Genomic DNA, 22878 nt, shown 5'->3' with positions numbered 1-22878 from the left:
CATTTTATACCCAAAAAGTCAAAGGTCAACTTTACTGTGAGATCATAATGTTCTGCATAAAGAAAACGCTTTTCTGTCTATAATTTAGCAGCATAACTCAGGAACAGTAGGGCCGATTGAGACCATATTGGCCATGGATTGTTCACATTTGGTCAGATACTGAATGGTGACGCTAATCTTGGGTCACATCCTTGAAACTGGTGATTTTCCAGATTTTCTGTGCTGCCGGGTTGAAGATGTGTGTGAAGCATCCGGGTTTCACCAAAAAATAAACTTAATACCTTTAATTAAATGTCTTAAACAGTCTTGACTGCATATTGGCCAGACATGACTGGTTGGTAGAGGCATACAACCAATAATAATGGACACCTAATTTTTTTTTTTCTTGTTATTTTGGTACTGTGAACTCCCCCATAGCATTTTGTTCTCAGGATTTATTGTTTAAATAAAGAATGGAAAATAAATATTCCCAAACATAACAGTCGTCGATAAGTGTGCTTTAGAGGTGTTGGTAGGCGTTGGACAGAGCCAGGCTGTTTCCAGTCTTTATGCTAAGCTATGCTAACTGATGGGTGTAGTGTAGCCTAGTCTTATTTTTAGCAGACAAACATAAGAGTGGTATTGATCTTCCCATCTCACACCAACAGGCGCGTTTCCCAAAATGTTATGTTTTTTTGCGTAGGTTAAGTTACTCCTGGGATGGGTTCTTTTCCAAAAATCACAAACACCACAATATTTGTTTCTTCACTCTTTAATCAATAATTATTTCAAGTTACATATACAATGTTATTAAATGCAACTTTAATATACAATCCTTTAACTTCCGAACCAAGACGGAAAGCTCTTCCGCCCACACTTTTTAAAACAAAGCTAAAAAGAAACATATCTGAAGAGTTAGTGTGCATCCATAGAACAAACAAATGAACATATGCAAGGCCGAAAAGTGCAAGGTATCATGGGTATAGGCAACTACCAAGCAAGGACACAAGATATCACAGATAGTACTGTATGTAGAAACCCGAAAATTGCCTGCCATTATCATATTGTTAAGATTGATATGAACTTTGGTTCAGAGTTCATAAAGCCTATGAGGTCTATGGAAGTTACAGCTGATGTGGAATTGAGTGCAACGCTGGTCTGTACTGAACCGTGATGAGGATCTTGCCTTGGCAAATCTTTTAAACTGTACATTCATACAGTTGCGACTCCTTTGCACTAATGCTGTGGAGTACAGGAAGGGTAATTGTACAACTTAAATAGAATTCAGCCTTATGCCGTCAATCCACAGCAGTGACATCAATACTGTGAATAATCTGAGAGGCTCCTCTCTCCCTCTCTCCCTCCGTTGTGGAGTCGGTTACAGTCATGTCTGTTTCAGAGGCTGGCATCACATCGACACAAAGGGATAAAGGAAGCCGCTGAGAAAGAGAGAGACAGCATCTCAAATGACACGCTACGCCCCATGTAGTGACCTACATCGCTTTACGGCTATTTGTCTTCCCATGTGGCCAACAGTAGTGCACTATATGGAGGGAACAGTATGATGTCTGAGAGATTAGTCCCCAGAACGGCTGCTGAGGCGTGGCCCCGCGCTGGTGTCAGGTTGTCACATTGGATGGAAGATCCTTGCTATGTCATAGGCGACTATGTGTAGAAGATGACCTCGGGAATCTGTCCGTCCTCTACAGAAGTGCCGTTGTTGTTGCCCGCCGCGTAGCAGAAGGTGAAACACGTCTTTGTGCCAGTAGACGATGACTCGTGTGTTACCTTTCGCATTCCCTTAGTCCCATAATGAGAGTCCGGGCCCTGCAAGACAGACGGAGAGGGTTGAACACACTGGTGGAGCCAATGCTGCGCAGTGACAGGTTAGATATTCTAAAGTGCCCACAAAGGCGGAAAAGAAACGAGCTGAAACAATAAATCCAAAAGATAGACAGATAAATAGATAGATAGATATATTTCTTTTATAACTCATTCATTATTACCTTCAGTGTAGCACAGGCAGTGTAGTTGACATTGGGTAATATCTCCACTGGTTCTTTGAACATGACTCTGAAGGTGTTGGCTGACCCGTCACAGCTGAAGCCTGTATCATTCTGGCCCAGCACCGTGTTGCTGTCTGTGTGTATGATCTGCATTGAGAAATGAAATGCAGAAATTAAAAATGATCCTTCATGCCTACAAGGTACAGCGAAACGGGACACAAACGTTTTCTGACGGGTTCGGGTCTGCACCTGTATGTTAACTTGGTAGTCTGTGGGTCCGTGTATAGAGCCGTAGAGACCGAACCCAACCACAAATATCCTTCTGTTTACTGAAAACCTGAGGAGAGAAACGGAACGGAAATATATCAAGAGGGAAGAGGGGATGACATAGTTGACTGTGTAAACAGCAGAAAAAGCACAGGTGTAACTAATAACATAAACGATGGTTCTGTCACAACATGCACTACCACCGTTTGTTATTAGTTCCACCTGCGCTTGCCTTGAAAATGGTCTATTAAGGACTACAGTGCTAATCCATGCTGCCTTTTGAAAATTTTTTTTCTTTCAACCAGGACCTAAATTTCGCTATATACGAGTATGTATTCTGTCCTGTGAGGATAGCAGTACAGCAGATGTTTTTTCAGGTCTCTTAAAGTTTGTGTTCCAGTTAATAAAGTCCCTGGCTTTATATCATACAGTATAGTATGGCCACAGTATCTGCTTCATTGTCTGTTCTTACTGATTGACTGATTAAATACATTGAAAATGTTAATTCGTCTCAGTTTAAGTGAAGCAGGGAAAATGTGAAAATGCTGCCAATGTCACCTACACTAAAACAGTGGTGCTGTGGAGCTTATTTTCTTATTTAATCTTAAGCTCTAGAAGTGGACTCACTGACTATATTGTAATTTCCTTGGTTAATTAAGATCATGGGCCATTTTTAAGTTCATAAATAATTAGGCTACTAAATATTTGCTAAATAATTGATTACATTTAATGAATACAGTGGTTCTCAAAGTGTGTGGTGTCAGAACCACTGAATGAATTCTCTTCCAAGTGATTTGTTTTGTTAAGAATAAGGCTGTAATTACATTTTTAAAATGCTCTGCTCCTCACTCACCTTATGCGGTCGCTTGTCCCGCTGTAACCCCAGCGGCTCTCCACCTGTCCAAAACGTGTGATGCTGCACTCCTTCCCGCGGAGGCAGCAGCGAGGCCTGTCAATGAACTCCACGCGAGGCTTTGGGTTTACTGTGAAGTGGAGGAAGAGACTCACCACCTCTCTGTCAGTCAGAATACTGGACTGGGCTGGACCTAAAAGGGCCGATGACAAGACCAGAGGACGAGGATCAGGGTCTGAATGAACGAAATGTATGAAAGTAAAGCTACAGTGTTGTTTTCATTGGGTTTCTGTTCACCTGCAGCAAACTCCTCAATGGTCATGAGAGGAAAGCGGATGAGTGTGAGAGCTTTGCCCAGCACTTTGCGTTTGTTCTCAGGTGTGGGCTGCAACTGCTGCCTGTGAGCCTCGGCCTCTGCCCAGCGCACCGCTGCACCAAACAAACGCACCTCCCTCACCCCGAGAGTATCCCTCTCCAACACTGCCACCAATGTATCTAAGGGAGGGAGAGATGAAAACCCAATGGTCAGTTGGGCTGTTATTTTGAAACCCAACTGTGGCTATAATGACATTGACAAGGCGACGTTACCCAAATCTATGTCCGTAAAGCCTTCAGCGGCGAGAGCATCTCCAGTGTTCTTATCGATGTTCTCCAGGCAGAGGCTGGCAAGCTGAGGCTCATCAAACAACCGTGCCTGAAACGAAAAATACACCAACACGGCTCAGTTAAAAATTTAGAATTGACAACTGCACTAAAAAAAAAAAAAAAAAAAAAAAGACAATTCAATAATTGCCGTGATGTAGGTATGCACTATCGCAATAAGATCTAAGAGTAGGACTGGATTTCAAACCTTAATACTTTTGATTGGAACAGACTGAAATATGTCAAAAGCACCGAAAGCTGGCATCAAATGTGTGGACAGACTTGCAATCCTGTTTACTTTTTCTCCGATAGACAGTTTCTGATTCAAATCATAATTTAGCCAATGTAAGACTATTTTAGATTTTGTACGGCTGCATGTGTTTAGACAACATGTAATATTTGAGATCTTTGGCTTCTTTGGTTATTTAAAAAGTGTTTTGTCGAAAAACATTTATACATTTCTCAAAGTAAGGTATCGTAAGAGTGTTGTTTTGGTAATGGAACCAAAACCTGCTATCAGAAAAATTAAACAATATCCAACTCTATCTGTGGGTTTAAAAAAATGTCAGCTCTTTTGCATATCATACTGGCAGTATTTGCACACAACATCTAGGGCAGCAAAACTAGGAGTTGAAAAAAGCCACTTAATTGCCTATTAAGATTTAGAGGCACTACAATCAGTCTGACACATCAAGTTGCCTTGTCAACATTTATAGCTGGGGAAGCAGACCTGTGTGAGCAGCATGAAAGCATTGTCTGCTCTCAGGTTCTTCTTGAGGAACTCCACACAGTGAGCCTCCAGTGCTGGTACTGCATACTTTTTAGCTGTATATAGAGTGGTCATCACCGTCTCAGGCCCGATCTGGACTTCATCCGAGTAGAGAAACCTGCAGGAGGATCACAAGTTATACAAGACATTCGAATTGTATTAGCGCACAGCATTTAGTGACCTGTACGCTTAGCATTTATTATGATCATACGATGAATGAATTGGTATGAAATGTAATGCTGCATTGTCGAGCTTAATTTTACCCGCAACTTCTCGCTATTTCCAAAATAGGCTACTAATATGACATGACATTTAAAAAAATAAATAAAATACAAGCCCACATAAGGACACGCAAATATTCAGTTTAAATGGCACGCTCTCGCCCTCACGCGCTCCTTACTTTAGCAGGGCCAGAAAGGCAGCTGGCTCCACATCAGGAAGCTCGATTTCCGTTGAGGTCGTCGCCATCCCACCGTTGAACATCGCATCAAATACTGCGCTCCCCACAGCCAGAACAAACCTGCCAGCGTCGGCAATCCGCGACAATAAAAGAACAAGAGAGAGGTTACGTATTTTCGCGTTGCAGATTGACAATTAGCTTGCTAATATTTTTGAATGCTCATACTGCAGTTCTTACCTGTGCGCAGGTATCCTCTGAACCCCCATTCCTTTGCCCACTAAAAAATGAACGTCACTGAGCACTTCGTTGTTGAAGAGGAAAGCAAATCTCTCCTTGACGGTGCTCTTTGTTGCCTGCCAGTTGTACACTGGCTCTCGGTAGACCAGCACAGACGCAGCTGCCGGAGTAGCTGTGGGTGCTGCCGACGCCGACGCATTTGACGCCGGGGTGGTTGCCATGTTAGACGCCGGGGTGGCCATGACTCCGGCTGCCGCAGCACCTGCCGCAGCGGACTGCTGCAGGGAGTTCTGCGCAGTCGGCGGAGCTCCGCTCGAAACACCGTTGCTGTCTCCCCCGCCAGGCCCCATCTGTGGGTTGGGACGCCTCGCTGCTCCCTGTGCTCCCCCAGCCGTACCGACCGCTCCGCCGTTGGATGCTGGCATGGAGAAAACGCTGTTGCTGGGCTGGCTGTTTCCCAAAGGACCCGGGCTAGAGAAATTAAGGCAAGGAGGCCTGCCGCTGTTGTCTCCAGCAGCCATCTTGAACCGAGAGTAGGCGTAAACAACACACTTCATCGCTTTGAGTATTTCTAGTAGTCTCGACAGCCATAGCTGGCCTTAGCTGCCCCCTGGCGTTTGTTATTGTTACTACAAGGTGCTCTCCATCTGCACAGGAGGGCAATTTTCCTCTCACATCAGTTTTTAATCTATAGCAAACACGCCTGTTTATGATTGCTTATAACCAAAACACCACCTTTTTAGGGTAACACATAATCACATGCTTTTGTAGTCCCTTTTTTAACTATACTCATTGAGGACAGTTTAAAACCTGTCCATTTGAGTCCAGACTTTGGGTGTTTAGTGGATAGACTGTATATGGCCCACATCCACACTGCCCTAATCTGGCAGACTTTAGGTTTATTGCATAGTGAGGTGCTTAATCCCAGGTCCTTGAGCTTTGTGACAAGCCTGGAGGGAACTTTGGTGTTAAATGCTAAACTGTAGTCAATGAACAGCAATCTCTATTGCTTCCTATTTTTTCAAGGTAGGATAAGGTTGTGTGGAGGATGTGTGCTATGGTATCTTCTGTTGATCGGTTGGGACGGTAGGCAAACTGCAATGGGTCCACTGTGCTGGGTAGTGAGCAGCAGATCGACCGTCAACCAGTCGTTCAAAGCATTTCACTGCTACAGAGGTGAGTGCCATTGGGCGGTAGTCATTCAGGCAGGCTGCTCTTGTTTTTTGGGAGAGGATTGATGAGTTCTTGAAGCACGTGGGAATGAGAAACTGTATTGCAGCTGCTGCAGCAGCACTCTTCCCTGTTGTTGTTAAAAGTTAACTGCTAATACTATGATGCACAACATTTTAGTTGACTTAACAAAAATATAACCATAATAATAGAATTGGATAAAGCAACTCTTTCAAAATTCCAGTTCATCAAAATCACTTCAAGCATGTAAAATGGCACAGGCATTTGGTTCTAATGCCGATTTACAAATGACAATTTTACGCAAACAAATTACTTTGAGCAACACAACAAATACTATTTTCCTTATCCATTGGCTATATCTGATCATTTCCATGACCATTCCATATGTGATAATTAGGGATGGGCGATATGGAGAAAATCAAACATCACGATATTTTGGACAAAATACCTCGATAACGATACCGCAACAATATTGTAGTGTTGACTATTGGTGCTTTATAACTAATAACTAAGTGGGTAAAGGCAAATAATAGAACAGTTACAACAGTCTGGTAAGTTGAGAAAATTACATCACTTTTACTGTAGGCTAATGCAGCCTTTAAAACCAGGAGAAGACAACACTTATGCCATATTACGATATCACCATATCCAAAAATCTAAGACAATATCTAGTCTCATCACGATGTCGATATAATATTGATATATTGCCCAGCTCAGTGATAATAGGCTATTTGTAAGAAACTGCAATATTTTCTGAGTAAATATTGCACTTAATTACATAAAACTACACAAAACTGTCTAAGAAGCCCTACTTCCCCATATATGTGAGCAAGTCAACAGACGTAAACAGAGAAGACCAACTTTAGGCTCCTTCAGGTTTTAGCTGTAAAGTTGAGATTTAAGTAAATAAGCTATTTTTATTATGAGATAAACTGTGGGTTCTGTTAATTCATCAAACCAAAATCTAAATTGTAAAGACATTAGACTACAAAGCATGTGTGCACCAATATCAAATAGATCCTTTTTGAAGCATCAATTGAATATCACATGTTTTATGATGATGTATTATTTTTTGCGGAATGAGGGAGGTGGGGGTACATGTACATTCTTTAATTGAAAATACACAGTTGGCTCACATTGGCTGATTCCAGTATTTGGATTATATTTCATTACCTTCAGGTCAACCTGAAGTATATATATGATTCACCACCCCACTATAATTGTATTCCCGGTATAGAGCAAGGCTTTGAAAGAGGATTGAAGACGTCATATGGGAAATAAAAATGTGGCCTAATTAGAAAAAATGGGGGAAATGGGACTCGTGACCATTAGCATATAAAACATGTAGCCTACATCCTGTCTTTAGCCCTGGCTAGTATTATTTCTTCCTTTCAAACGTGTTAAAATGAAAATATGAATTGGTTGAAGAGCCTGCCAGAGTAGGCTTGGCAAGTAGGCCTACAATTAAATAAACAAAACAATACATTTTAAATGTAGGCTAGTTAAAATAGTGGGTAGCTAGCCTATTTTAGAAAAAAAAAGACAACCTGGTGTGTGTGACTTTGAAAACAATGAATGGAATTCCTCGCCGACATCATTGATTGCATTACACCGGCCAGGCCCATCCTGTCTCCTCCTCCGTTCACCCCACCACGAGCCCCTCTCCGCCTGCTACTCATCAACCGTGACGTCAGGGCGGCGCGGGGGAGCTGTCCTCGCGCGGAGGGTGCTGCTGCTGAAACAAGATGGCTGTGCGCGCAGGAGGAGCAGCGGAGGAGAGCTGAGGCAATGCAGAGGAGGAATGAAGAGGGGGGGCGAGGAATTCACTCCTGTGTGTCTTGTCCTGCCAAACGAGCAACAGCTCCGCTGAGAAAGAGACGAGCGCTTCTGACAAGATGCTAATTGGTTTCCGTTGCCATTTAGGGTAGCCTAACAGTTTGGCGGTTTGAGTTTTTTTTTTTGTAACCAAGAGACAAACGGACTGACCAAACAAATCACGGAGCACTCAAGTAGAGGACAGCCGGGGACCCTCACGCCGCTATCAGAGATGTCCCTGCTATGTGTGGGAGGTAAGGGAGGAAATTAAAAGGCTAATGGAAACCCTTTATGTTTGATGTTATTGAAGTAGCCTATCACTTGCTCGCGGTTTAGCTGCACCAGTTGTCTGACAGAGCCTGCGGGCTGTCAGCTCCGTAGAAAAGTCTGTGTGGCCGGAGCACCGGAGGGTTTTGTGCTGATCAGTCATTAAATCACACGGTAGATGGTTAACGGAAACACAGCACGCTTATAGTGGGGGATGCCACTGGGATAGGCTACTTTTACCGGCACTGTTGCAGAATGACATATTTGTTTAATTTTACTCAAATAAATATGCCCTGTGTGAATGACTTCTGACAGCATAGAAAAGAGACATTTGTTACCGGCATTCGTGACTGTTAATAGTAGGCCTACCAGAACAGACGTTCTTTAAATTTCTTTAAATGTCTACATGGAGGAGGAGAACCGCTGTTTCCTCTCCCGGTGGGTACTGTTGCGGCGTGTGTGTGTCATTCGCTCTGTTCATTCATGCGTGGGCAGTCAAAGGAGGTGGAGGAGGACGAGGAAAAGCCCCTGCCGCCCCTGCCGCTGCTGCTGCTGTTGTCGCACCGCCGCTTTGCCGCTCCGCTGTAGTCGTGAGGGAATACTAGTCGGCTGGAGATGCTCGTCACTTCTCGACGTTTTCCCTAAAGCGATGCGTCACCACCTCCTCTTACCAGACTCCCTGAAAGCTCCTGATGCTGACGCTGTTGCCTCTCAGTGCGATGAATAAGCATCTGTGATTGCTCATAATCAAGTAACACCAGCTCCAGCTTCACACATCCAGGCCCAAGCTGAGAAAGCGGGGACCCCTCCAAAACGCATTGTGTGGTCCTTTTGTTGGACGCAGGGGGTTGAATCAAAATTGCAAAAACAACTTTCTCGAAATTATGAGCGTGTTGTGTTAAGTCAATCTGGAACAGACAGGAATGACAATTTGGAAGGTTTCGCTGGGCAATTTGTCATCATTTGACTTGATTTTAAGTAGAGGAGGACCTATAAAAGTATGTTTTTAATTATTGATTACTTTCTCAATAATTCTCAATTGATTAGACCTATTTGTTGGTCTATGAGATGTCAGAAAATGGTAAAACAACATCAACAATAGCTGAAACGATTGGTTCATATTAGTCAATCTGCAACTATATTGATGATTTGTTACTTGTTTTAAGGAATAATTTAATCACAAATGCCAGTTATTGAGTTCCAGCTTCCAGAATAATTGGTTTCTCGTTTTTTTTTTTTTTTTTTTTTTTTGAGCATTTCTTTGCCTGACAGTAAATTGAATATCTTTAGGTTTTGGACTGTTGGTTGGACAAAACAAGACATTTGAAGACATGACCTTGGTCTTTATGATATTGTGATGGGTGTTTCTTTTAACCATTTGCTGACATTTTCTAAACCCAATGACTAATCAATTCATAGAGAAAATAATTGGCAGATTTATTGATAATAAAAATTATTAGTTGCAGCCCTAATTCCAATCATAATTGCCAAAAACCTGAGGTGATGTCTTAAAATGGCTTGTTTTGTTAGACCAAACAGTCCAAAACCAAAAAATATTCAGTGTTTGATCACATAAAACAAAGAAAAGCCTCACATTGGAGTAGATGAAACCACAGAATATTTGTAATTTTACTTGGAAAATGACATATTGATTATCAAAACATTTGCAGGTTATTTTCCTGTCGATCAACTAATCAATTAACCAACTAATCCTTTAAGCTCCAAATCTGATCAAGCACTGGTCAGTGAGGTATAAGTGTGTAGAGGTATGTTTAAGCTCAAGACATTTGTCATAGATGGAAAAATGGCAATTATGTAGCGACAAAATGAAAGTTAAGGGGGTTTCAAAGTCACCTTTTATGTCAGGCCCATTATGGATGCTACCCCACCTCATCCTGTCCCGCCAGGTCCACCCGCTGTCTGTCCCTGCACTGAGTCAGTCCCAGGTGTCATTAAGACCCTGAGCAGTATTCATTCATAAACACCGGCTGCGGCTGTCAGTGTCGTGGACTACGAGACTTGGCAGAGAGCCCTCTTTCTGTTCCTGTTACATCATTCATGCTTACCTGACTGGAGCTATTTCTGGCCTCCACAGTACTTTGCGCCTCTTGAATAGGCAGCATTTCTTTGGAGCATCTGCCGACAAAGCAGAATTCAGACACAGATACAGATTAACTGTGAAAAACTTGGCATCTTTTCCTTCAGATATACCACGTATTTTTTAAGTCCAGTTTTCTCCCTGTCTTGATTTTGGACACTAAATCTCGGAGTGTAATGTCCCTGTCAGCAGTTGCAGGGACTACTGCAGATCTGTGTGTATATATGATCCTTCAGAATAAGGCACTGTCCATCAGAATCATGTCAGCCCTCATTTTGTCATTGGATGGCTGAACTCAGCTCACCCACTCCCTACTTTACATTCTCTGACAGTTCATGTTAAAGGGTTTGCTTGATTCCCTGTCGAGTCTCTGTTTTCTTGGCAATCTGCTTAGTTCCCATAAGTCAAAGTCTGCTGTGTCAGAGGTACTTCCTGAATGAATTCTCTGCTTAAAAAAATGGGGTTACGCAAAACTTACTGTCGGGCCTTACAGATTGTGCTGTGCATCCTCTGATTAAAGAATAAAAAACCAAGCACACAATGATTTGTTATGTCCTTTAAGACATTTTCAGATGGTGATTGATAGTTATAGCTTTGACCTCGTTTTCTGAATCGAGGCCACTTACCCATTCCCTACATTTCAGTAGATTTATCCAGTGTTACGTCCTGTCACAGGCCTATTGTATATGAGTTATAGGCACTTGCATGTACAGTATGTGTGTGTTGGGGTTGTCCTGTCTGCTTAGATACATGCAATTGTGACAAAATATTGTTTGTGGGGCTTGTTGACATTTCTCATTGTAACTCATCCTGTCAGAGAGATTTATGATTGTGTGGTATTATAAAGCTTCAGCTTTCCACTGTCTAAAATCCAATTCCTTTTATATTGATCTTCACTTACTGATATATTTCCAGGGCTGCTTTTAGTGTTGACACTAAAACACAGCAACAAAGCAGGCTCTAATGTGGTCCGCCTAAAAAATTTAAAGGATTGCTGAAAACATAGTTTGGCTCCTTTTATTGTCTTCATTTATTCATTGTATTGAATTATGTCATTTTCTTTTAACATTTACAGCTACAGCTGTGTTGAAAATGGAACTGGGCATCAAAAGGATGTCGAGCCAGTGCCGGAGCAGAATCTTGACCTTAAATTAGGATGCAAACACACAGATGTATGTTTTGCACATGTTGAGTTGACATTAAGGTGAGGTGAGGTACAGTATAAATTGGAAGTGGAGATATTTTCATTGCTGCAGGTGCATGTGAGTGAGTCACTGCAGTTGAGTGCGTGTGTGTGCTTCTGTGCCTGCTGATGTAACAGCATGGCACTTAAGCTGCAGATTTAGCTTAAGTTTGAGTGTTTCATGAAAGAAATACAAAGTAAAAGTAGTGAGGGATAGAAACAAGTGCCTTGCTGACTCAGGGCATTTTAACGTTAGTTACTATGGTGACCGTATCTGGTGTGCATGGTCTGCGGAGAATATTGTGAGATAATTCTTGAATTAATAAAGATGCAGGTTCGGTTACTTGAGCTTCATTTGAATTTTGTTAATGCAAACCTGTGTGTGCATGATGTGTACAGTGTGGTGTGGGGATCTGGAGCATGTGTGTGCGTGGTGGAGAGCAGTACATCAAAGCTGGTAAAAAGGTGCTGCAGAGAGAAAGCCTGGGCTTTGTACTTTGAATAATCCTCTGACGCATTGTGTTTGATAAAGGTGGGAATTTTTCCACAAATTCCCAAAGTTAAGGCATGATTGGGCCCTTCCATGTTGATCACTGGTCATTTAATTTTAAAAGTCGGAAAAATGAAATGGTTTCCTACCCATCCACTACTAATACAACTGGAATTTCTTCTATTAAAAAACATGTTATTAATGGATTTGATTAATCCTTGCAATATGGTTCTTTTTATTTGCCTGTAGGTATACTGTACCTTCTGTTTTTTTTCAGCGCATTGTGTTTCTGTGTTTTGCCACCACACTCCATGCCAACATGTCTGCACCTTATGGTAATGAGGCGGAGCACTTAGTCCAAATCTGCATGGTTGCAATTTCAGTTTTCTGCGTCAACACTGATAGGTTGGATATTTCAGCCTACATGTTTCAAATGTATTTTATATCTTGTATGTAGGGTACTACACAAGAAGGTTAGTCTGGGGACAACCTTCACCCATAAGAATGTGTAGAATCTATTATGAGTTTGGGTACAACTTTCACACAGAGGAATTGGAGCCAGGAATGTGAGAATCTATTAGGAGCACGTGCCAGAAAAGGTGTAGTTTAAGAGTAAACTGTTGCACTGAAATAGATAGCTTGAAGTGTGTGAGGACAAAAAGTATAAAGGAGGAGTTATTCTGATGTTCGTAGAGACACTATGGGTACATGCTCTTAAGAGGGTGTACACATGGTTATCTTCTTTTCTAGAAGAAACCTTGGCATATACATTTGGTGCATGTCAACTGTTCTCTCTTTCATGAAAGTATGTTTGTTTGTTGTGAATAAATACCAAACACTCTTTACCCACTACCAGTTAGTGGTGATTGGCAAATATGTCTGAAATGTATTAAAAATCTTAGTCACATAGTGTTTTTTTTTTTTTTTTTTTACAGTAATTTCCATTTAATGTAATATAATTTACAGACATTGTTTTAATTTATCACAAGCATCGTTTCCTGTTCTCTGTGTAAAAGTCAAAAAAGAGGATGCAGGAGCGTTCAGAAGTGAAAGCAGATGGTGTTCCTGTGTGTGACTTTGTCCCTCTCTGTGTGTCCACAGTGAAGAAAGCCAAGCTGGATGGACCCCAAGGTAAGACCAGGGATCCTGGAAATAGAAAGAGGGAGAGACTTGCTGTTATGTGACATAAATCTTTAAGCAGACTGAGAACAGATTACATGCTGCAGCCATTAATGGAAATGAAGGGATGGGAAGTCAGTCACTTTAAGAAGAATATAACCTCTATGTATATCTACCTTATTATTTACTAATGCAGAGGCGTTTTGTTGTAACGCATCCCTTCTTCATCCCTCTCTCCTTAACAGAGAAGTTCAACACTTATGTGACTCTAAAGGTACAAAATGTGAAGAGCACAACCATTGCTGTCAGGGGCAACTTGCCCAGCTGGGAGCAAGACTTCATGTTGTGAGTCCCTCAAAACTTCTCCTTCTGTTTCTCCTTCTCCCTCGCTCTTTCCTCTGCTTTCTTGTTTTATCTTCTCATTTACTCTCCACTTCGCCTGCTAGAGTGCTTTTGTGTTTTGTTTTTTTACATCTCTGTCACTTTCTATCAACCTACCTCCCTCCCCTCTTTTTCACTCCTCCATCCTAAGTGCCCTTCATCCCTGAATTGTTTCACATAGCTCTTCCTCTCCGCATCCGCACCTCGGCCTCCAACAACCGTCTCATCCTCTTTTTCATCTGCTCTCCCTCGACACTTCTGCCCCTCTCATCCTCTTTCTCAACCTTGGCTCCCTCCCAGCCTCTCTTCCTCTCCTGTGTCACTTCTTCTAAAGACGGCTCCTTGATCTTCATCTACTCGGCCCCTCTGCCTCCTCTTTCCATCTCAACCTTACTTTTCCCTCCATATACCCTCTTCCCTCTCCTAATATAGCTCTCCAGGCATCATTAGCAGCATTTTCCTCTTTTAAATGAGTTTGTTTGAGCTTGTGTTTCGATAAATATTGGAATGATAGCTCGTTGCAATTATTAAACATTATACAACACAGAGTATTTGGCATGCAGAGAGAATACCAGTGTGGTATTGACAGTGTAGCAGCATATGGGCGATGAATAGTGCGAATTGTTTAGCATGTGGGATGCGGCAGGCAGGCTGACTGCGGAGTCCTGTGCATTTGTATGATGTTTGGAGGCGTTGAGCATTGTACTGGGGTTGCATCAGTGAAGCTGTGTTATGTAATATTTGGGCTGCAGAGAGAGCCTCATCCCCTCCTTCAAACTGCCTTTAAATGTACCCCGTGAGTCATTGCCATGTATCCAATGGGCACGTTTCCTAAAAGGAGTCACCACTGAGATGGGAAATCCAGTACCCCTATTTCTTAATTAAAGTTCCCACTCTCTTCCTCCAGGCATGCGATACAATCCCCTCCTCCATTGCCTTCATCACACTCTTCTCCTTCCCCCTCTTTATTCATCCTCTGCTCTCTCTCTCTATCTCTCTTCTTTCTGTCTATCTGTCCTGCTTCCTGCAGTCTTGTAAATGTTTTATTTTAGATTCTCTCAGGCTTGCTCCCACAGAGATGTGTCTTATATTTGTCACAGTGAAGCCCCTGTGAATAATGTATTATTAATATATTCAAGGTGGAGATAGTTTTAAATACTTTATATACAGTTTGGTGATTTAGTCCAGTGGTTCCATACCTTGTCCAAAGGGTCACAAGAAAAATCTGGTGGGGGGAACAAACAGAAAAAAAAAAAACTGAAAAAAATAAAGTTCTGCTACAAAAATGTGCATATATTTTTTTGACATTTCTCTAAACTTTGCTGTTTTGTGAAATAATGGATAATTTACCTTGAAGAACCACTGGTTTAATCTTCCAATGCACTGTATTAGTTAGCTGTATTATTAGCTGTCAAATAAATATTGTAAAGTAAAAAGTGCATTTCCTTCTGAAATGTAGGGGAGTAGAATTAGTAAGTAGCATAAAATAGAACTAGGCAAGTAAAGTACAAGTACCCTAAAAATGCACTTAAGTGTAGTAGTTGAGTAAATGTACTTAGTTACTTTCCACAGCTATCTTTAAATGTGTTTTATTACGTTTTATCTTGAATTTTAACTTTCCTGTTTATCTTTCTCTTCCTATCCAGCGAAATAAACCGCTTGGACCTGGGTCTGACAGTAGAGGTGTGGAACAAAGGGTTAATCTGGGACACCATGGTCGGCACTGTGTGGATTCCCCTCCAGGGCATCCGGCAGTCAAATGAGGTTTGCCACCAACCACCAGCACCACATGACAAATACTGTAGTTGAACACTCTGTACTCAAGGGTCTCACTCAGTTGCTAGTTGGACATGTTTTCATCATGCTCATTTATTTGTACAGCCTGTTGTTTGTGCCTCAGCTGCAAAATGTTTTCCTATACGCAGGAAGGTCCGGGGCAGTGGCTCACACTTGACTCTCAGGTCATCATGACTGATAATGAGATCTGTGGCACCAAAGAGCCCACTCTCCACCTGGTGCTGCTCGACACACGCTTTGAACTGCCTCTCGGTGAGAAATCAATATTCACATCAAAGTCAGAAACTGTCAATAGGTGGGAGAAAATGAGAATATGAAAGTATAGGAAATCATCAGCCCGTGAGGGAAGGAGAAGATGACTTAAATAAATTATGTCAGTCTGTATATTTTCACAGCAAACAGTGATTGATATATGACCACCAATAATCCCTGACTTATTAATTAGAATAGGTGTATTGAAGGCTGTCTGTGTGTATGTGTATCGGGGAGAGGGTTTGTGTCCTTTCCTTCTCAGTGATCAAGCTGTGTTCCTCTTAACATTGATTTGGTGTCATTTTCTTACTGTTTCCTTTTCCTCTGGTCGATATTGTACACCTGACTCCTCAGTTTGTGGACCTGACCTATTTATAGCGGTTTGGCTTTAAGGCTGTAAATGAAAAGTCCAATTTTCAATGTCACTGTGTTCTTAGCTGGCCAAAGTATCTGGGTCAAATAATATTAGCAAATGTGTTGTTTTAGATTACTTTGTCGTCATTTGGGTGGAGTTTGTAACAAAGAACAAAGGTAAAGCTCCATTAGGGTTTTTTTGCGACCTGAGTTTGTCTTGTTTTTTTTTTTTAGATATCCCTGAGGATGAGGCACGATACTGGGCTAAAAAACTGGAGCAGCTCAATGCCATGAGGGACCAAGATGTAAGCTGTTACCCCATTTAATTTAGTACCCCAGTATATCCTTACTTTTAAGGAACATGATTCATTGGGGGAATAACATTACAAGATGAAATCCAACCTTACATTTTCTCCACTTCCTGTCTATAGGCAAAATACTTGTCATACAGTTTTTAAATTTGTCTGACTCCATTATTCTTAACAGGAGGAGCAGGAAAGTCCTCTACGTGTACCGGGAACCCAGTGCTGTAAGTAACCAATCACTGTGGGTACAAACTAGTCATTTGTTTGTGCTGAACAAGAGATTTAGATGTTTAGCTGTGTTGAGATGTAATTAGATTGCTTAAGCTCAGTGTGTGCATTATGCTTTTAACCACACATGGGTAGTTGTGTGTTAGAGGGGAAAAGAATGCTGCACTGTAAAGGATCAATAGCGGTATCGGATGTCTGGAGACAAGCTCCTCCAGGATGCTGCTGTGTTTTCACTATTGACCCCACCTGCCGAGCTTGCTGAGCCAGCTGTCTGGTGCAGGTGGAAAGACTTGGAGCCTCAGCACTCCCTCTGTGCTCTATTTCCATTTACCTGCTCCATCTGGGAACTTTGAAGCATTAATTGTGTGGATGCATGTTAATGTTTGGACATCAGTGCAATTCATTATCAATACTGACGTCAATACTCCTGTTCATTGCAGGTAACTGGAGTCTATGGGGAGACCAACAAAGTAAGTAAGCAATACATACTGTACATACAGTGCAGTCCATAAGTATCTGGGGAATCACACGTTTTTAATTATTTTTGGTTCTGTAAACCATCACATAAGGTTTGAAATGAAACAGTTTAAGGTTAAAGTGCTGACTTTAATCTTCCATTTGAGGGTGTTTACAAGTATATTGGATAAACAGAATAACTAATAAATAAATAATATTTTTTTTTGGTAGAAAGTAGTTCCGATGAAAAACAGCGAGGTCTGTGGATTATCCAGAGTAATTTGGGTGAACCGACCCTTTAACACCAGTCATCGGTTAATTTTAAAATCCAATGTTCTGCAGTGCAGAGCCACAATAATTAAAAATATGCAAATGTCAAAGTACATATGCACTGCACTGTATGTGCACATAGAAACCAGTTGTACATCGATATATACATACTTTACATATATGCAAAAAAAGACGGTGTGTCTCTATCTCTCTCCCTCCCTGTCTATCTCTTTCTCTCTTGCTGTGATTAGCAGATGGTCTTATATAAGTGTCTGTCAGACTCACCCACACAAATGCAGAGACTCCTATCATCTCTGGTCACACAGAGGAAAAAGGAAAGAGCAGGGAGTAATGATAGATGGTGAGTTGATGAAGTGAGAGAGAAAGAGACAGACATGTGGGGACACGGTTGAAGTGAGAAACACAGTTTGATGCCTTTAATTAGTGTTTACACGCCCAGACATATGACGATGAGGTGTAAGCGGCGCACACCCGCCTTCATCGGAGTGTGAGAGGCGATGATGGATAATGATGAATGATTAATAGATGCTGGTTTCGCTTTTGACTGTTTCAGCACTGTTAAAGTCTCTCATTACCTCCCTCCGGGATGTTATATCTGATCTATGGACACCACAGAAAAATAAAGCATCTCCTTAGTGAGCAGGATTGGATTTATGTTCAGTTATGATAATGAGAATGAGAAGGAAGCCACAGATGATTTTCATCATGCGCTTCATGGATGGATGCACTCTGAATGACCTATATGGGTCTGATAAGAGTTCAGTAGTGGTGCCATCTCATCTATGTTATCCTTAATTACTGTGGTACTAAAAGAATGGTTCAGTGCTGATTAGAGCCTCTTATCTCTGTGCCACATGACAAGTCGTCAATTTGGAGAAGCACTTTGATGATGTCCTTTTCTCTTTCTCTTGTTTTTTCTTTTCTCCTATTACTGCACTCTATGAGGACCGTATCAAAAAGACTGATGCATTTTTTTCTCTTGCCATGCGCATGTGCCTCTGTGCAGATGAAGACCCAGACAGCGCTGTGGACGACAGGGACAGCGACTACCGCAGTGAAACCAGTAACAGCATCCCCCCTCCCTACTACAGTACATCCCAGCCCAACGCCTCTGTCCACCAGTATCCCATCAGCCACCAACACCGCAGCTCCAGAAGCTTCTCCTACCCGTGCTCTGGCAACAGCCATGACCTCGACTACCAACATCAGAGGACTGTCAGGTGTGTGCCTGCTTTAGTGTAATTACGACGTGGAAGTAATGATTATCTTCGTTTTTAATAAAATAATTCTGATAAATTGTTTGGTTTATGAACTTGTTAAAAATGCTCATCACAATTTAGTGCACTAGGTGACTTCAAATTGCTTATTTTGGCCGACCAACAGTCCAACTCTCATTCAGTTCACAATGATTTAAAACGGAAAACAACAGCAAACTGGGCAGGTTTGGGACACCTTCAGTCAGAGGACCTGATCTGACCCTCATTTCCTAACAAAAAGCTGCTCCTCAGACCCATATACATAATGTACGGTATATGTAACATAAAAAACATAAACTGAGCTGGCTGTACTGACCTGATCTGCCCCGATGCCTCTTTGACCTAATGATGGCTAGTTTCACGTTAAAGGTAAAGTTAATACTTGTTAGTATTAGTGGGGATGATTGGTTTAGTGCTAGGCCCTTTTCAAAGGAGACAGTTTGACTTGTCATAGTAGGAAAAATACAGGTGTTATTAATAACATTAACAATGTCTTTGTTCTCTTTACGTGTCCCAGTAAGCCGTGATAGTGAGCCGGCATGTACAATACCAGGAAACTGAAACTGAAGCAGCCAAATGGAATTCAGCCATAATTCATTTTATTATTTATACTTGCACTTTATCTACTGACATGTCAAAATGCCTATTAGTGAATGAACATAGTCAGTGACATTCTGCCATGCCGTGTGTGCGTGTGCCAGTCCTTCATTGGGCCATACAGACCAAACGCTATTTCTCTTTCTGAGTTGTTTATATTACTGTTTCATTTCTCAGCTTGAATTGATATATTTCTCACAGACTGGAAATTAAACTATGCATCCCTCCACCTCTTGCTTTATGAATAATTCAACTGGCATCTAATGGTCAATACTGCACATAAGATTAGCTGCTTGTGTGAGTGTAATGGACAGGGCAACCTCCCCACACCCCCGCCCATTCTTGTTCATTTCTTTCCTCTCAGCACTCTACCCTCACTCTCTCCCTTCTCTCTCTTCTTTTGTTTTGTCTCTGTGCTCACCACTCCCTTCCCTTCTTCATCTCTCTCCCCCCCCCATTATAATAATAATAATTCGCATTTTATTTATACAGCGCTTTTTAGATGACTCTAAGCCACTTTTACAGAGTTTACTGATTCATCCTACTTTATCTCTGTGCCTCTATTCTGTTTTAAACAGCCCTATTCATCAAGAAGTATAAATATCTTTTCCCTGTTTGTTGCATTTCTGGATGCTTGTTCTTTTTCTTTTGTCAGCTTTCTGGAGGCCTTTCACCTTTCTGTTCTGCTCTATTTCTCGCTGCTTGTCTGGTACTCTTGTATCCCCAGTGCCTTTTATTGATTAGCCATCAGTGTTATTCCTGGCCACCCCAAGACATGTCGAAAAGGTTTTTTGTGGGACTGTCCGATAGAGTACAAAGTCTACAGGCAATTGAGTGCTCTAATAAAGTGCTCTGTAAGCATTTTGTTGACACTCCGGTTCATAAACGGAGGGTAAACCATTTAATTTACATGTGTACATGTATACATGCAATAATAACCTGAAATAAAAGTGCCTCTATGTTCAATATAAAACTGTATCCCTTTTAAGTAATTTAATTAATCTCTCCTGGGCATGTTGCGGTCTTGCGTCTCAACGCTGTTTCTGTTTTCTCTTCTCCTCTCTTTAGTCCCTCTGGGAGCTATGCATCATCTGCAGAGCTGAGTCGGTGCAGCAGTCAGCTGAGCGAGGAGGACTATGGCGGTGAGTATGGGGAGAGGGACCCTTATGACGAGAACGACTCTTACCATTCCTGCCACTCCTCGGTTAGCTACAGTAAAGGCTCTCCAGACTGGGACCCTGATGAAACCCAGGGGGCGTACAGTGATGAGGGCGGTTACTGCAAAGATGGAGGAGAGGAGGCGGCTCTGTATGAGGAGGATGATGGAGGACTGTATGAGGGTGAAGAGGAGGGCCTCTATGAGGATGAGGAGATGATGTATGATGATGAGGATTTGTACAACTTGGACGGGACCCTCAGTGAGGACCTGGAGCCTCCATTTACCCCCACCCCAACGTCAACAGCCCCCACAACTCTGGATGTACCCAGCTCCAGACCTCCTCTGGAGAAACAGCCGTCCTTACACCAACAGCTGCCCCCTACTCAACCCCCCAACCAAACATCCAACCAGTCTCATCCCCCTGGCATGGCCCCATCAGGACAGCCCCCCTCTGGTCAACCAACAGCCCAACCACTTAAACAGCCCCAGCCTCAAACACAGCCTCAGCCGCAGCCAGCCCCATCTGCCACTTCCTTCTTCTCAATGGCCAAACCTCTAACAGCTGCAGTCACAGGCTTGGCATCTACTTTCCTGTCTTCTGTTCCCACCGCACAGCCTGCCCAGTCTCACCCTCCAGCCTCAACAGTATCTCAACAACACCAGTCTGCTGTAGCCAGCGTTGTCCCTCCATCCCATCCAGCCACCATGGCCAACTCAGCCTCCCAGCCTCCCTCGACTGCCATGGGCCCTTCCTCCCAACAGACCCCGTCCTCTGGGCAGCCTCAATCCCATCTCAATGGTCCTCCCACCACACAGTCAGCCGCCCCTGATGACCAGGCTCTCCAGCTGGAGGAAGAGCCATGGCTAGAGGAGGAAATTATGTTGGAAAAGGAGGCAAGGACGCCCCCTGCTCAGCTAGAGGACACGCTCCCCATGGAGGAGACAGAGGAGCATTTTGAAGAGAGCAGGCCGGCGACGCCAGTAGAGGAAGAAGAGATGCCACCTGAGAGGTAGGACAGAAGGTTGGAAGGATTTAGATCAATATAGACCAAAAGAGAAACAACATTTTTGCTAAAAAATAAAAAAATAACTGTTTTTTGTTTTAGTCCTCCAGTCATAGAGGAGCCCAAAGAGCCAGTGGATCCAGCAGTCAGAGCCAAAGAGAACTGGCTAAGACTCTACAACAAAGTCTTGGAACAGCTTCGTGAGGTAAGATACCTGGTTTGAACACCGACCCTCACTCCAAATTCTAGTCCAGTGCTCCACAACAGTCTAGTACAAATCCCAGAGCTGCAGGCCTGATTCAGCTCCACCCTGTAATCTAAAAGATATACCCCGCATTCAAGAGACTCTAAAAGTGTCTACCAAGTCTTTGAAATATGAATGTGCAGTGCATTATTTATGTGCAAAGCCAGGGTACATACAGTAAGTTCTTGAGTTCTATGTCGATAGTGTTTTTTGCTAGACACCAGAAAGCAGACTTAACGTGTTTCATATTCTATGATTGCTACTTTTGGTTTTATTAAAATAAAAATACTGATGGCTTGAAAGACAGCAACAAACCACTCTAACTCCAAACTGCTCGATTTAATTGTACACATTAAGTTTCACTTGATCAGTTAGTTTTCACTTGCATATTTTATTCACGTCTTATGTTGCTATTCATTACCTTTTGAATTCAGTTGTGCAGAGTATTAATCACTTGCTTCGATGTTTATGTTGCTGTGTGTCACGTTGCGTTTTTGTACATTTGGCTTCCCTTTGTTTGTCTTTTTTTTTTTGGTGCCGAAACCCACTTTGTTTTCTTTTCAGTTTCATGTCATTGCCATAGTGACACTCACATGCACTTTGCTCGGCTGTCATTGGAGCATGCTAACAGGTAGGTACAACCTGATTGGATGCCTGAGAGAAAGAAGGAAATGCGACAGATGTCTTGTTGAACTCCTCACTGTGTGTAAATAGGCATGTTCACTATACTCACTCATCTTCACAACAATTGATTGATGAAATTGATTGAACTTTTCTGTTGGATCTTGCAACAGATGTCATCCAGTCTGATTAAAAGCCACACTGCATCAGATTCTCCGAAGACATATGATTTAAAAATATGATTTTTTGCTTGGCAGATTTCTTCAGCTTTATTTACAAGTTGTACAAATTGTGTGAGGCATTTCAGAGATTCTTGAGCAGACCTATTGCTCATGTAAGAGTTTTTACTGACCCAGCCCACTTTCGACCACTAATGCAATAACTTTAATTTAGATTTTAACAGCCCAATAAAGCAATTTCACTTTTCAAATATCTACAACTGTGGCCTCATTCATAAAGCAAATGAATGCTAGAAAAGGCTGCGGGGATGAACTTAAGGTTGCTTGTTTCTTCACCTGACATTCCTTCTTTGTCTCTCTCAGGCTCGAGGAGAGACCTCAAACTCGCTGTGGTTTGGTAAAGGAGGGTAAGTGTCTGCTGTCAGTTCCTCAAGTAAT

General features: G+C 42.2%; 2 protein-coding genes across 2 annotated transcripts in view; one reads left to right on the top strand and one right to left on the bottom strand.

Moving 5' to 3' along the window:
* Positions 1–735: 735 nt before the first annotated feature.
* On the bottom strand, positions 736–5725 carry LOC114565206 (BTB/POZ domain-containing protein 2). Its single transcript, XM_028593112.1, has 9 exons — positions 5154–5725; positions 4917–5036; positions 4478–4634; positions 3694–3799; positions 3403–3600; positions 3106–3298; positions 2235–2322; positions 1986–2132; positions 736–1806 (listed from the first exon to the last, which is right to left on the bottom strand). The coding sequence occupies exons 1-9, from the start codon at positions 5708–5710 to the stop codon at positions 1645–1647; spliced, it is 1728 nt and encodes a 575-aa protein (XP_028448913.1). The 5' UTR covers positions 5711–5725; the 3' UTR covers positions 736–1644.
* A 2345-nt stretch (positions 5726–8070) lies between these two features.
* Positions 8071–22878, top strand: part of LOC114565205 (protein unc-13 homolog A) — a 32592-nt gene continuing 17784 nt past the window's right edge. Inside the window, exons 1-12 of the mRNA XM_028593111.1 lie at positions 8071–8413; positions 13299–13328; positions 13562–13661; positions 15344–15461; positions 15623–15746; positions 16335–16405; positions 16587–16629; positions 17074–17103; positions 18387–18600; positions 20302–21402; positions 21499–21601; positions 22804–22847. Coding sequence (XP_028448912.1) covers positions 8392–8413; positions 13299–13328; positions 13562–13661; positions 15344–15461; positions 15623–15746; positions 16335–16405; positions 16587–16629; positions 17074–17103; positions 18387–18600; positions 20302–21402; positions 21499–21601; positions 22804–22847 — 2000 coding nt within the window. The 5' untranslated portion in view covers positions 8071–8391. The remainder of the gene's footprint in view (positions 8414–13298; positions 13329–13561; positions 13662–15343; positions 15462–15622; positions 15747–16334; positions 16406–16586; positions 16630–17073; positions 17104–18386; positions 18601–20301; positions 21403–21498; positions 21602–22803; positions 22848–22878) is intronic.

Source organism: Perca flavescens, chromosome 12 (assembly GCF_004354835.1).
Source record: "Perca flavescens isolate YP-PL-M2 chromosome 12, PFLA_1.0, whole genome shotgun sequence".
Taxonomy (NCBI): Eukaryota; Metazoa; Chordata; class Actinopteri; order Perciformes; family Percidae; genus Perca; species Perca flavescens.
The sequence above is the reverse complement of the archived record's forward strand: the minus strand, read 5'-3'. Positions and strand labels throughout refer to the sequence as shown.